This window comes from Pseudonaja textilis, chromosome 3 (genome assembly GCF_049901715.1).
Source record: "Pseudonaja textilis isolate UNSWEBS1 chromosome 3, rPseTex1.2, whole genome shotgun sequence".
NCBI classification, from domain to species: Eukaryota; Metazoa; Chordata; class Lepidosauria; order Squamata; family Elapidae; genus Pseudonaja; species Pseudonaja textilis.
In genome coordinates this window covers 19,550,722-19,563,738 of record NC_141992.1, presented here as the reverse complement: position 1 = coordinate 19,563,738, position 13,017 = coordinate 19,550,722, and the positions used below count along the sequence as shown (strand labels likewise).

Below are 13,017 nucleotides of genomic sequence, written 5' to 3'. Positions count from 1 at the left end.
GACAACCTAATTGTGGCATTATGTTCCTGTGTGGGAGTTCACTGCTCTTGTAATAGACCGGCATAGTGTGGGCAAAACAATTGTTTCTGGCACCTTTGTGCCAAATACTTTTAATTGATAAGAGTGCTGTAATAGCGTGGGTGGCATCAGCACTGAACAGCATTTTCATCTGAAATCTTGATTGTGGATTAGCACACCAAAACATGCTAAAAATGAGATTCCAGTCCAAATAAAGCTGAATCTTTTCATTATTCCAGGCCATTATATATTTTCTTAAATTTGTTTAATATAGGCATTCTAGATAATTCATCTTCTGATTCACTTTGCAGGGTGTAATGTATTCTCCAGTCTGTCTTCCTAACAATATTTCTTTCAAAAATATTTTGTTCTAGATCTCTTTTAAATTATTTTTGAACTGTGTGAGATAGGAGGTTAGTTTTCATTAGTTTCTATGAATTAGTAGATACTGTGTCTCTTACTAGTGGCAACATTTTCAGAATAATGGAACTCATTACGCACATTTTTTTTTCACGTTCAACATTATCTTTATCTAGAGCAGGTGAGAAACACTTGTGGGCAAATGTCTGTAGTGATAGTCCTCCCTTTTCACCCCAGCTTGACTTTTTTTGAGCTTTACTTTCAGTACACACCCCGATAGCTGAGAATAACCATAAGTTTAAAAAGCCAAATTAAAGATTCGTTGGGTCAGGCAGGACTCCTGGTGACTCTCTGTACATGCCTATATATGTAATCGTAACAATAAATGATTTGTTGTTATTTTATTTTAGGACGGTTGTGGCTTTCCCTGCCAGCAACAATGGGTATCTCAGGGGCTTCAAGTATGAATCAAGTTTGATCCTGCTTACCATTTTCAAGATCAGCCAAGGGTGGTGAGAGGCTACCATTGGCTATGATAAGCAAAAATGATGAAGTGTATATGACTTTCATGTCCCCTTTTCTGACTGTTGAATAAGAACAGAGAATAGAGAATGAAGTTATGTGAAAAAAATAGTATAATACCTAAGAAAAAAAGCTTCACTGTAATTTGTACCCTGTTGTTATTAAATTTGATGAAATACTGCAGTGAGCAGAGATAATAATGAATCATTTTAGAGACAGATGATTTTAAAGCAAAAAAAAAAAAATGACAACTCATTTATTTATGCAATTTATATACCACCTTAATCCTAGTAGACTCTAGGCACTATACATATACTAATAAATTAAAACAAATACCAGCAATACTAATCATAATACAGACAATAAACATTAACAATAGTGCTAGTCACTGCACATTAATTCATTCCTGAAGGATTTCTGGAATTCTCAAGTTTTTACAAGTTTCCAGAAGGCCATGAGAGTGAAAACCATCCAAGAGGAAGCTGTCCCAGAAAAGAGCCCCAACAGAGAATAACCTGTAACTTCACAACCCTCTCACACCTCATAAGGACTTTAGCAAGCATTCTCTGGCTACTTGGACTGGGTGGGAAGGATCTATCTGGGAAAAGCAGTTCTTGGGGCTTTAACAGCAACCAACACTTTGAATTGCATCCAGAACATCTAAGCTCCGGCAGCAAAGGTATACTATGGCAGTAGCATGAGTGCATGTTGATCAAGATCAATACAATTCTAGTTTCTGGGTGATCTTCAAGAGCAGTTTCATGTATACTGAATTAACTGAGACAGGTAAGGGCAAGTTTGATGGTTCTCGTGCTCAAGATATTTGGAGCTGTAGCTAGAATTGGGCAAAGGCTCTCTAATCTATGGCCTCTGCTTGCTCTTGATTTTACCCAAGAGGTTGTAGGCTTTTTTTTTTTTTCCGAAGAAGCACAAAAGCAAGTGTTAAAGTTTGAATTGTCCTGGAATCACTAAGCTTCTGAAGCAACAGTTCCTCCCATCTGCTTGGTTCACTCTGAATCAACATTTTAATTTCTCCTTTCCAAGTTTTGACAGTTTCCAGGCACAGGGAGATATCTGTATCTCCCACTGGGCTTGGAGTGGAGATACATGGTTGAGTATAATCTGCCTATTGATGATCTCATACCCCAAACTGATGGATTATTTCTTACAGCAGCTTCATATAGACATCAAAAAGGATAAGAGGCAGACTGCAATCCTCGGATAGCTCATGCCACAACAACTGAAGATCTGACCCCTGCCTCTCTCTGACCTCTGATCTGATCTGTCAACCCAGGAACCTCATAGTAATGGTTACTTTCAAATCCCAGTGCAAACTGTCCACAAGAATGACCAATGCGATTTCTATTCCATCTAACTCATATCCTCCAAAAATTTCTGTAATTTTTACTCTACCATTTTCTTAGTAGTCTTTCCCACAGAGGAAGATTGGAGATATGGGCAGACCAGCAATGCTTTCAGAATGGCCAAAACTTCCACCTGTAATAAAACTGAGTTCAGGAAGAGATGTTGCAACGAAGCTGGAAGGACAGTACTATGTAGCATCTCTAAAACTGACCCTTTGGCTTAATCTCACAAAGAAGGTCTTAGATTTAACGCAACATACAAAACATGGCTGAACAGATTTCAGCAAGAGAAATTCCTTCCTTTCATCCAGCCAGTTCTTGGTGGCATACATCAGGTCTGGTCTTTCATCCACAATTACATTATCAATGAGGTTACGTTATTATAAATGGATCTGGCATTCAAAAGCACCCTTCCAAGCCTTGGCACCCAGTAAATCAGATGCCCAAGAATTAAGATTTAGGAACATTAGCATCACATTTCCAATTTCCCTGTTAGCATGGCTCCCTCCCACTCCCCCCCCCAATACTTCTTGACTATCTTCCTACTAATTCCTAATTGAGAAGAGAAGCAACCTGGAATTAAGGAGAAACTTCCTAATAGGATGATTAACCAGTGGAACAACTTGCCTTCAGAAGTTGTAGATGCTTCATCATTGGAGGTTTGTAAGAAGTTTGGACAGCCACCTATCTGAAATGGTACCAGGTCTCTTACTTGAGCAGGGGGTTGGATTAAAAGACCTCCAAGGTTCCTTTCAGCTCTATTCTAATTGGTTTTTGTCTTGTATACTCAGTTCCCTTTTTCTAAACAGACCAGACAAAATTCTCAGTGCATGTTACAGTTCATTCTCCCCTTTATCAACTATCCTTACTACACAACTCATTCAACTTCTCTGCAATCCGAATTCACCCAGTTCCTTTCACCTCTAACGACTATACTTCTGATCCCATTCCCAATTTCCCAAGTGGTTTTCACTCAGGCCAGAATCAAAGTACTCTTGCTCCAGGGAACACATCCTTTCTAAATCTCTGTTCCTCAGAGAGCAAAACACGTCCTTCTTCTTCCCCCGTTTTCTCAACCTTCTACAATTCTACAATTCCATTTATGAAGCATGGCTGCACTCAATCTTCTTCTACCAGACTCACCTATTCTCCTCTGTGGTCACTATGATATACAATATTGCAACCCAACATTCTGTTTGTCAGGTGTTTTACCCTACTTCATCTTAGTTCTTCCTGCTTTTTTTAAAAAATATAGTTTACTAAGTTGTAAACCTGTAACTTAGGAGCAGTGAAGGAGCTGATGAGTATTATAAATTGGTAGGGGTGATAATTTAGTGACAGTATTTACTTTGTAAAACCAAAGAACCCATGATCTATAGATAACACTCAAAATGCTAGGGAAACCTCCTTCTAGAACAAGAATGGTGCTTGGTCTTCGAATGTTCGAATACAGGAAAAAAGCTAGTGAGCAAAATAGAAAAACAACTCTCAATATAATTTAACTCACATTTAAATAATATATTAACAGTATTACTCTTCTATCACATATTGGCTATTTCCTCATTTCTCTCATATTACAACGGTAATGGGATAATAAAATTAATTAGCCTCTTGGGACCTCATCTAAAACTTTCCAATATCATTTGTAGCACTGGAGTCTCTGACTGTTTATCCCTTGCCTTAGATGGATTACAACTTTTGCCTGATACAAGACAATATTTTTAACTTTTCACTGAAAAATCAGTCATTTGTTTTATACAAACAAAACCTATATAGATTTGTATGCATGTATAAACATTTTCTTGTCTACATGCAACATCTTCAACCTACTCCATTTCTAAAATAATGGAAACTTAAATTTTAACTAGTCCTGTTATTGTTTACTGAAGAAATCTTGGTACCTTAGTGGGATGTACCCCAGGAAGTGTTTTCTTTTCTAAGCTAGCATTCATGTACATGTATTGAAACAAAACAGTTCAATTCACTTTTTTGCAGGAAATACTCCTCAGACATACAATACCTGTTCTTTAATCATGTCCTTCCTCTCAAACTTCAGCTTGAGTTCTAGCACCATCTACAGGTGACAGAAAAATTTGCCACTAGCCTTCACATACACACCACAGAAATGGAATGCATTTCTTCCCATAAACTGCATATAATCTGGAAAATCACTTTATCAAGGTGTTCTACTATAATAACTGAACGTTGCCCAGCACAGTGAGAAATGCTAGACAAACCCTATATCTGCCTGCAACTTTGGATATGTTCCCAGTACGCTGTAGTATATAAAGGACTGAGTTGGGCTCAATGGAACAAACATATGCTGTGCAGTCCTATCTAATTGTTATGGTTACACTATTTAAGATGCTTTATTGTATGCTGCAGAAATGAAGGCAACCTTCAAACAAAACCACGATTTCAAAATAGTTTTTGCTTCCACTAAACAGTGAGTGTCCCACTTTTTGTGTGTTAAGATGTCTCCCCATCCCTTGGCAACACTCTGCTCTTGCTTCTCCCAAGTGAAAAGTGACATCTATTTCCCATAAACCAACTGGTGTAAGAAGATAATAAGTGCATTCCATGCTGTCATAGACCTGGTTTAGGGTAATGTTCAACTGTATCCTGTAGGTGTCACATCTGGAAAAAAAGATGATCCCTGATATATGTGGAGCTTGCCTACTTTCAACTGAGACACAACAAAATTGGTCTGCTTCAGATGGTTCAGATGTATTGTAGACCATCCGCACCATGTATTGTGAGCTTCAAAAGCTGGTCCCCCTAGTCTTGATATAGAAATCAGATATTCAAAAAGTAGTAAACTGCCTTGAGCCACTTAAGCTGCCTACTTAATACTGTCAACAACTGATATTTTTCTCCCCACTTTCCTCCATGACAGACTTGATTGTTATATGTCAAAATGCTTTTGAAGACAGAAGAACAAAGCCACTTTGGGGAATTATATTGCAACATTATAGCCAGCTATTGTTCTTTAGCCCATCTAAAGTCATTGATCACACTGGAGAACAATCCAGCAGTAGATTACAATGTAAGACTGTTATCCTAAGTATTAAAAATGCATAATTTATACATTTAACACGATTTTAAGGTCTGAGATATGAAAGAAAAAAAAAAACGGAAAAAAAGGAAAGGGGAGGAGAACCCAAGAGCCAATGAATAATTTTCAATGGTTCCCATTACAACTAGTTTTGAAGATTGACAGCATTTCCTACGCAGTCTGACTCACTGGGTATTTAAACCTAGAACAAAGTTGGAAAGTTATGCTAAAGAGACATTATTTAAGCATGACAGATATTGTTATTAGACCAAACTAGAGATTTAGACCTGAAAGCGATATAAATGAGTCTCATACAACAGGACTTAATCCCCACCTAAGAGCATCTATTTCCACCACAATCCATCCTTAAAGCCATCAGTATCAACATATTTCTCACGAATGCAAACTATGCTCATTTTCGAGAAAGGGGCACCAGGCTGACCGTGCCTGCTTCACGTAACAGCCTCCTCTTGAATGCACTCTAGGACTAAATGGAGCAAAATGACTTTTTCAGCCTCCAGTCTAATCTGGTATGGAGTCTGCAGGACACAACAAACTCGCATGAGCTCCACTTTGGATGATGGAATAGGTTTGCTTTGGCACATTGGAATGAGAAGAGGATGAAAAGATTGGTGGAGCTGATGCTCGCACAGAGATGTTCTGCTCTTCAGCACTGACCACTGTCACTTCTTCTGCCCCTTCTTGAATTAAAGCATTGAGCCCTTCCAAATCTGAGCAGCTGATCCCTGTGCCATTGATGAAGGCCTGGTTAGCTGAGACCTCATGACTGCCTACTGGAATGGTAGAGATCAGGGTCTGGTTTGATCTGCTGCCATCAGCTTGGTTGTGAGTTGTGAGAAGGACTGTGGGTTGACTGACCGAAAGGCTTTCTGCTGAAGACCCAACAGGAAGGGGTGGAGCCAATAAGCTCACCTGCTGCAGTATTTGCAGCTGGTTATTACTGGACAGATCATCCTGATTCTGAGCTATTAAGGTAGGAGACACAATATTAACTTGACCTCCTTGTTCCAAGCTGCTGCCTTGGGGTAGCTGATGCCCAACAATGATCTTGACCTGCCCTTCCCCATAGGGGGAAGCGTGCAATGGCATCTGAAGATGACTAACAGTAATAGAAGTATCATCTTGTGGGGTGGGGTCCATCTGGAACTGTAAGACAGCCAGCTCAGAAGTTTTAGTTCCATTATATTCAACATGCTGCCTTTTATGGCTCCTCAGAGAGTCCTCCCGGACAAAGGAGGCCTCACAGAGATCACATCTGAAAGCTTTCCTGGCCTCCAGCTTAGCAACTTGTCTGGAGTTGCCTTCCTTTGACCGATCTCCTTCCCCTTGACCTGATATTGTTTCTCTGGCCCTGATCTTATCGGGATGGGTTTTCTTGACATGGGTGGTCAAATTGCTCCGTTGCTTGGTATCAAAGCGGCAGAACTCACACTTGAAAGGGCGATCCTTGGAGTGGATCCTCTCGTGTACTTTGAGGGTCGCCTTGTTGGAACAGGAATAGCTGCACTCCGAGCATTTCACGGGCTGCTCGGGCTGGTGGATTCGCAGATGCTGACGGAGACTTGTCTTATTCCCACACTGGAACTTGCAGACGAGGCATTTGAAGGCATTCTCCATGTTGTGCTTGATGCGGATGTGAGACTTCAGGTTACCTTTCATGGCACACCGGACCTCGCAGAACTCACATTTGTAAGGCTTCTCCCCTGTGTGCACACGCATGTGCCTCTTCAAGTCAGAGTTGATTTTAAATTTGGCAGAGCACAGACGGCACTGGAAAGGAGCATCTCCTGTTTGGGAGACAAATGTTTGCAAGGGCAATTATTTGCATGTCAGGGATTCCGCTTAATTCTAGCCAAATGAAACTCGTGATACTTACTGACAAAGTAATTGGAAAACTATGTATTCATCAGGGCTATAGAACACTTTGAATTCCACAGTGGTACTTTTAGGGCCAGTGTTTTTCAATCCCAGCCTCTTTAAGATGTGTGGACTTCAACACCCAGAATTCCTCAGCCAGCCAGCATTCTGGGAGTTGAAATCCACACACCTTAAAAGTTGCTGATGTTGAGAAATATTGCTTTAGAGCAGGGCTGTCAAATATGCAGCCCATGAGCCACTTGCCTCACACTCTGGCCATGCCCACGTCTGGCTTAGCGCGAGGGGGAAAAGTCCAGATATGTCATGTGACACTGCTGTGACGCCTCAAGTTTGACATTCCTGCTTTAGAAGATTTGAGGGTACATATCTAGCCCATTCACCCTTCTTCAAACCACACACAAATGCTGGAATTGGTGGTATTGCCTTTGTGCCATTACATGTCCCAAAATACCCCCGATGAGACTGCAATTCCCAGAATTTCCAGGTGACAGTAAACAGGCTAGCTAGAAATGTTAAAAGTTTTTTAGTACTAGCTTGGGAAGTGTGTCCTTTAAAGCAGCGGTCACCAATCGGTGGGCTGTGAGAAAATTTTGGTGGGCCGCAGAGAAATCTCACCCTCAGACCATCCCCCCCCCAAAGCAATTAATCCAGGCTGCACAGAAACAAAAGGCTGCGCCGCCCACATGGCCTGTGGGAACCCTCCCCGCCCACTCACTCCTTACCCAGCAAACTTACCTGCTAAATTGTTATTTTTTCCTTTTTCCGACCATCATCTGTTCTGCTGTGTTGGGAGATTTAGATTAGCTAGGAAGCAGGAAATGGTTGAATTTCTTGCTTTCTAGCTAGTCTTTAGGTCTTCGGCTCCCTTAGGACTGAAGGTTCTATTATTCAGTGCAGACTCACGGCAAACAAATTTTATGTGACAGACTCAAGTAACCGATGGCAGATAGATAGATCACTGAATGATTCTGTGAGCAACTCAATCTGCCTGCCTGTTTGCCTGATTTTGGGTCAAAGTTGCTCTTTTTTTAAATAAAAAAAATCAATATTTATATAAATATTTAAAATATTTACATACAAGCCATGCCCAGCCAGTCACATGACCACCAAGCCACACTCACAAATTAGGCCACGCCCATAGATCCCTGGGATTTAAAATTATGAGTTTGGTGGTCCCTGAGGTCCAAAAGTTGGTGACCCCTGCTTTAAAGCATATCTTGTTTAGAGCAAAAGAAATTGTATTTAGAAATTTGTTTTGGGTAAAGCTGCTTTTCGAAAGACCTAGCTTTCATTGATCCATTTACTGATCTGGTATATAGGCCTTTGTTTATTTAGTTGCTACCTTACTGGAAAAATTGCATTCAACTGTTGATTAAAAAAATAAAGTACACTACAAAGAGAAGTTTTATAGAGAAAAATGCCAGTGTAAAAAGACAAGCGAACTCTTTGTCCAACAAAGTATTGATAATTTTTGCAGCACACCGACAGCTATTATGAGCTCCATCTTGTTAATAAACTATGGTTATTGTTAATACTTAAACAAACAAAAAATACTATTGATTTACTGTTGCTTTCCGTCATTTGAACAGCTTGGGTATTGGTTGGACCCCCCACCCTCCCTTGTACACACACCACAAGCTGAGTAAGACACAGGATGCTATTTAAAACAGAAATAAAATATAGGCAGCTCCCTAATACAGTGAATTTGTTATTCTTTAATAACTGTGACACATGAAGCTTAATTTACTTCACAAGTTAATATTTTATAGATTTTCATAAATGGAAGATTGTAAAAAGATGCATAATTGGTTTAGCTGGCTGTATGTTTCATTGATTCCAACTAAAGATTTTTTGAAATCATGACATGGCATGCTGTGGTAATCCAAGCATGTATTTAAAGATTAAGGCCCTCACTATAAAATGTTTATTATACACATTATATTAATGAAGTTGCACAGATTGGCAGTTCTGTTCTTTGTATTGTCTGTCTCTGCCTATTATTGCCCACACTGATCTGCTTTTTCTGAAAAACAGCTGCAGCAGTGCAAAAAGTCTCCATGTTAGGATGCCTAAATATATTGGGGAAAAAAGTAGCAATATTTAATTGCTGTCAGTGCATTTAAGATTAAGCCCAGGGAACTTTAAAATAGTTGGCTTTGGTAAACAATGGCTTTAAAAAAAGTCAAGGAGGAGCTTTAATTTTTACCTCCCAAAACGAACACAAAACGTCACCTTTAAACAGTGTCAAAGCAAGTAAAAGAAAGCTGGCTAGCTGAGTCTAAAACTCATAGGATAAAAGGCCAAAAAGGGAAGAAGGAAAAGTCTTTTGCTTTGGAGAATCTTACAAGAAACTTGGTTGTGAGAAAGAGCAGAACTTTACTAGCCAAAAATCAAGGTATCGTGGGAGAGCCCTTTAGACCAATCTGTGGGCCATGGTCCACTACCGGGTCAGGGCCTAATTGCCACCGGGCCATGTAAGTGGCTGACCAGTGTGTGCACATGGCCCAACTCATGTGAGTGTTGTTGCAGGTGCTCTTGACCCAACTCGTGCGAGCATCGTTGTGGGCGTTCGCGGCTCCACTCGCATGTGCCTTGTTGTGGGTGCTTGCGGCCCCACTCATGCAAGTGTCGCCACAAATGTTTGCACATGCTCCTCCCACAAAAGATCCCCTCTTCCCCCCTGCTCTGGGCTGCCAACCCAGAAAAGTTGGGGAACTCTGCTTTAGACAAACAACACGTGTAGCACATGAGGACTGAAAAAGTTGGGTATAAGCCCTAGAAACCTGGCTTTGTGGAAAAGCTCAGAGTCCAGCTCAAACCACTGACCTAAGATGGGGGCCTGATTGGAGAGAGGAGAAATGATAACACTGTAGGACCAACACTGGGTAGGGTAATTCCGCCCACAATTGAAAGTTTTTTAGATCGGGATCTTAAAAGAGATTTTTCTTCTTTAAGCTTCTATTTACAGTATTAATAGCAGATTCAAGCACTGAACTTATCGTGTTTTGCTTAAAAAGAGTCTACTAATACCCACAACTTGCTAAAGTTTGGCACAACTTGCTAAAGCAAAATCAAATAAAAATCCCACACTATGGTAGAACATGATGCAGGCAGTATTTTACAACGGCACTGAAAAAAGTGACCTATGGTTACTTTTCACAGTCATGACTGTTGCAGCAGCTCCACAGTCACGTGGTCAAACTTTGGACACATGGCATCTGGCATGTATTTATGGCAGTTGCACTGTCCTGAGGTCATGTGAACACTGTTCATAATCTTCCCAGGAAGCTCCCAGGAAGCAAAATCAATCAGGGAAGCCAGATTCACTTAATGACTGTATTGATTCACTTAGCAACTGTGGCAAGAAAGGTCATAAAATGGGGGAAAACTCATGGAACATCTGTTTTGCTTAGCAATGGAAATTTTGAGTTCAACTGTGGTTGTAAGCTGAGGACTACCGGAGGTAGTTAACTTACAACAGTTCATTTAGTGACCGTTCAAAGTTACGGCACTGAAAAAAGTGACTTGACTGTTTTTCACACTTACAACGGTTGCGGCATCCCAATGGTCATATGAGTAAAATTCATTTTGTGATTGGTTTATATTTATGTCCCGGTGTCACATAATCATCTATTTCTGACAAGCAAAGTCAATGGGGAAGCCAGATTCACGTAACAACCATGTTACTAACTTAACAACTGCAGTGATTCACTTAACAAATGTGTCAAGAAAGGTTGAAAAATGAGGCATATGTCACTTAGCAACATACATTTTGGGCTTAATTGTGGTCATAAGTTGAGGACTACCTGCACTGCCTTTATAAATGCCATGTCCCTGTTGGAGACTGACTCCAAGGGAGAGGAGGAACAACTGACAGGGAGTGGAAATGTGGCTCCGGAAGTTGTGGAGGAGGCTAGGGAAGGGCAGAGGCCGGCTGGGCAGTCAGAGGAAGACCCAGGCCCATCCCCTCTTCATCCTAGGGCACGCAGGGAGGAGAGGATAAGGGAGAGATGTGAATGGCATGGTCTATGGGGGAGGACAGGGCCTTGATCCTCTTCATGGGCTACAGCTGTGAGAACTGGTTAAAGGGATGGAAATGTGTATGGGCCAGTGCTGGAAACAAAGCATGGAAATATCTCTAGTCTGTTGTTCCTCTCTGAGTTTGGCATCCTTCCCAGTGTGTGTTCAGATATCTGTGGACGTTTTCAAGCCCTTATCTTGCCTGGTTCCCTTAACTGCTTCAGTGTGGTTCGTGTTGTTTTTACTCCTTATAATTTATAGGCATTTTTAGTTTAAATGGCATTTCCTCCTTTTTGTAACTGCTTGTGGGGGAATTTTTTGTCTCCAGTCAAGGATATTTGGAGCTTTGAAGCAAAGTGAAGGAATAAAAGGGGCTTTACCTGTTTTTGTGACTGTGTTTATTTTGTCTCCCAGCCTGGGTCATCACAATACAGTCTTATTATTTCTTTTTGTATACCGCCGATCACCCTTGCATAGCTTTGGGCAGTTCACAAATTTGATAAGTAATTAAAAAATAAATAAAGTCTGTTGAATTGAGTTGCATTTTTAAATGGGCATTTTTTTTCCATTCCCAAAACCATCTTAAGGTTTTCAGGGCTAAATAGACCACAAACAACTCCCCCTGCCCCGGCCTTACCGGTATGAGATCTGAGATGAACAGTGAGCTGGCTGGAATTGCGGCTGGCATAAGGACAGATCTGGCATTTGAAAGGACGCTCGTCGGAATGGATGCGCTGGTGCTTGTTTAGGCTGCTGCTCTCGGCTGCTGCGTAGTCACAGTGTTTACACTTGTAAGGTTTCACTCCACTGTGGGAGCGCATGTGCATTTTCAGCTTATCTTTTCGACTGAAACTCTTGCCGCAAACTTCACATTTATGGGGCTTGTCACCTGAGAGAAGAAATGTAAAGCACCCTGTTTTCGAGGGGATAGAATTCATCTTTTCCAAGATGAAATGGAAATTATCATTCAAGGTTTTTTTTTATCATGCTGTCTACTTTCCCTTAGAAAATTAGGGATATGTGCAGATACAGGTAAGCTCCACTTTCGAAAAGTCACAATAATTTGATTTAGGATAATCAAAGTTAGAAAGGACCTTCTAGTCCAACCCCGCCCCCACCCCCAAGCTGGAGACACTACACCATTTCCGACAAATGGCAGTCCAAACTCTTCTTTAAAGTCTCAAGTGATGGCGCTCCCACAACTTCCAAGGGCAAGCTGTTCCATTGGTTGATTGTTCTCACTGTCAGAAAGTTTCTCCTTATTTCCAGGTTAAATCTCTCCTTGTTCAGTTTCCATCCATTATTCCTTGTCTGGCCCACAGGCGCTTTAGAAAATAGCTTGACCCCTTCCTCCTTGTGGCAGCCCCTCAAATATTGGAAGACTGCTATCATGTCTCCCCTGATCCTTTTCTTTACTAGACTAGCCAAGCCCAGTTCCTGCAACTGTTTGTTGTATGTTTTAGCCTCCAGTCCCCTAATCATCCTGGTTGCTCTTCTCTGTACTTTTTCTAGAGTCTCAACATCTTTTTTATAATGTGGTGACCAAAACTGGATGCAGTTCTCTAGGTGTGGTCTTACTAAGGCTTTATAGAGTGGTGCTGCTGGCTCATATTTAGCTGGTTGTCCACTACGATTTGGTTTAAGAGAAATTTATTATTATTATTCCTAATTTCTACTAGCATTCATATCATGGAATGACTATAAAAAGGTGCAGCAGTTCAGAAAATAACACTCCCCTATCATTGTTCACCCCCATCTCAACGTCAGATTACAAATGTT

At 40.9% G+C, this 13,017-nt stretch overlaps 1 protein-coding gene across 1 annotated transcript in view; it reads right to left on the bottom strand.

The window, feature by feature from the left end:
• Positions 1–1,132: 1,132 nt before the first annotated feature.
• The window catches only part of ZFP64 (ZFP64 zinc finger protein), a 29,679-nt gene continuing 17,794 nt past the window's right edge, over positions 1,133–13,017 (bottom strand). Inside the window, exons 5-6 of the mRNA XM_026697479.2 lie at positions 11,876–12,127; positions 1,133–7,127 (exon numbers count right to left, since the gene is read on the bottom strand). Coding sequence (XP_026553264.1) covers positions 5,842–7,127; positions 11,876–12,127 — 1,538 coding nt within the window. The 3' untranslated portion in view covers positions 1,133–5,841. The remainder of the gene's footprint in view (positions 7,128–11,875; positions 12,128–13,017) is intronic.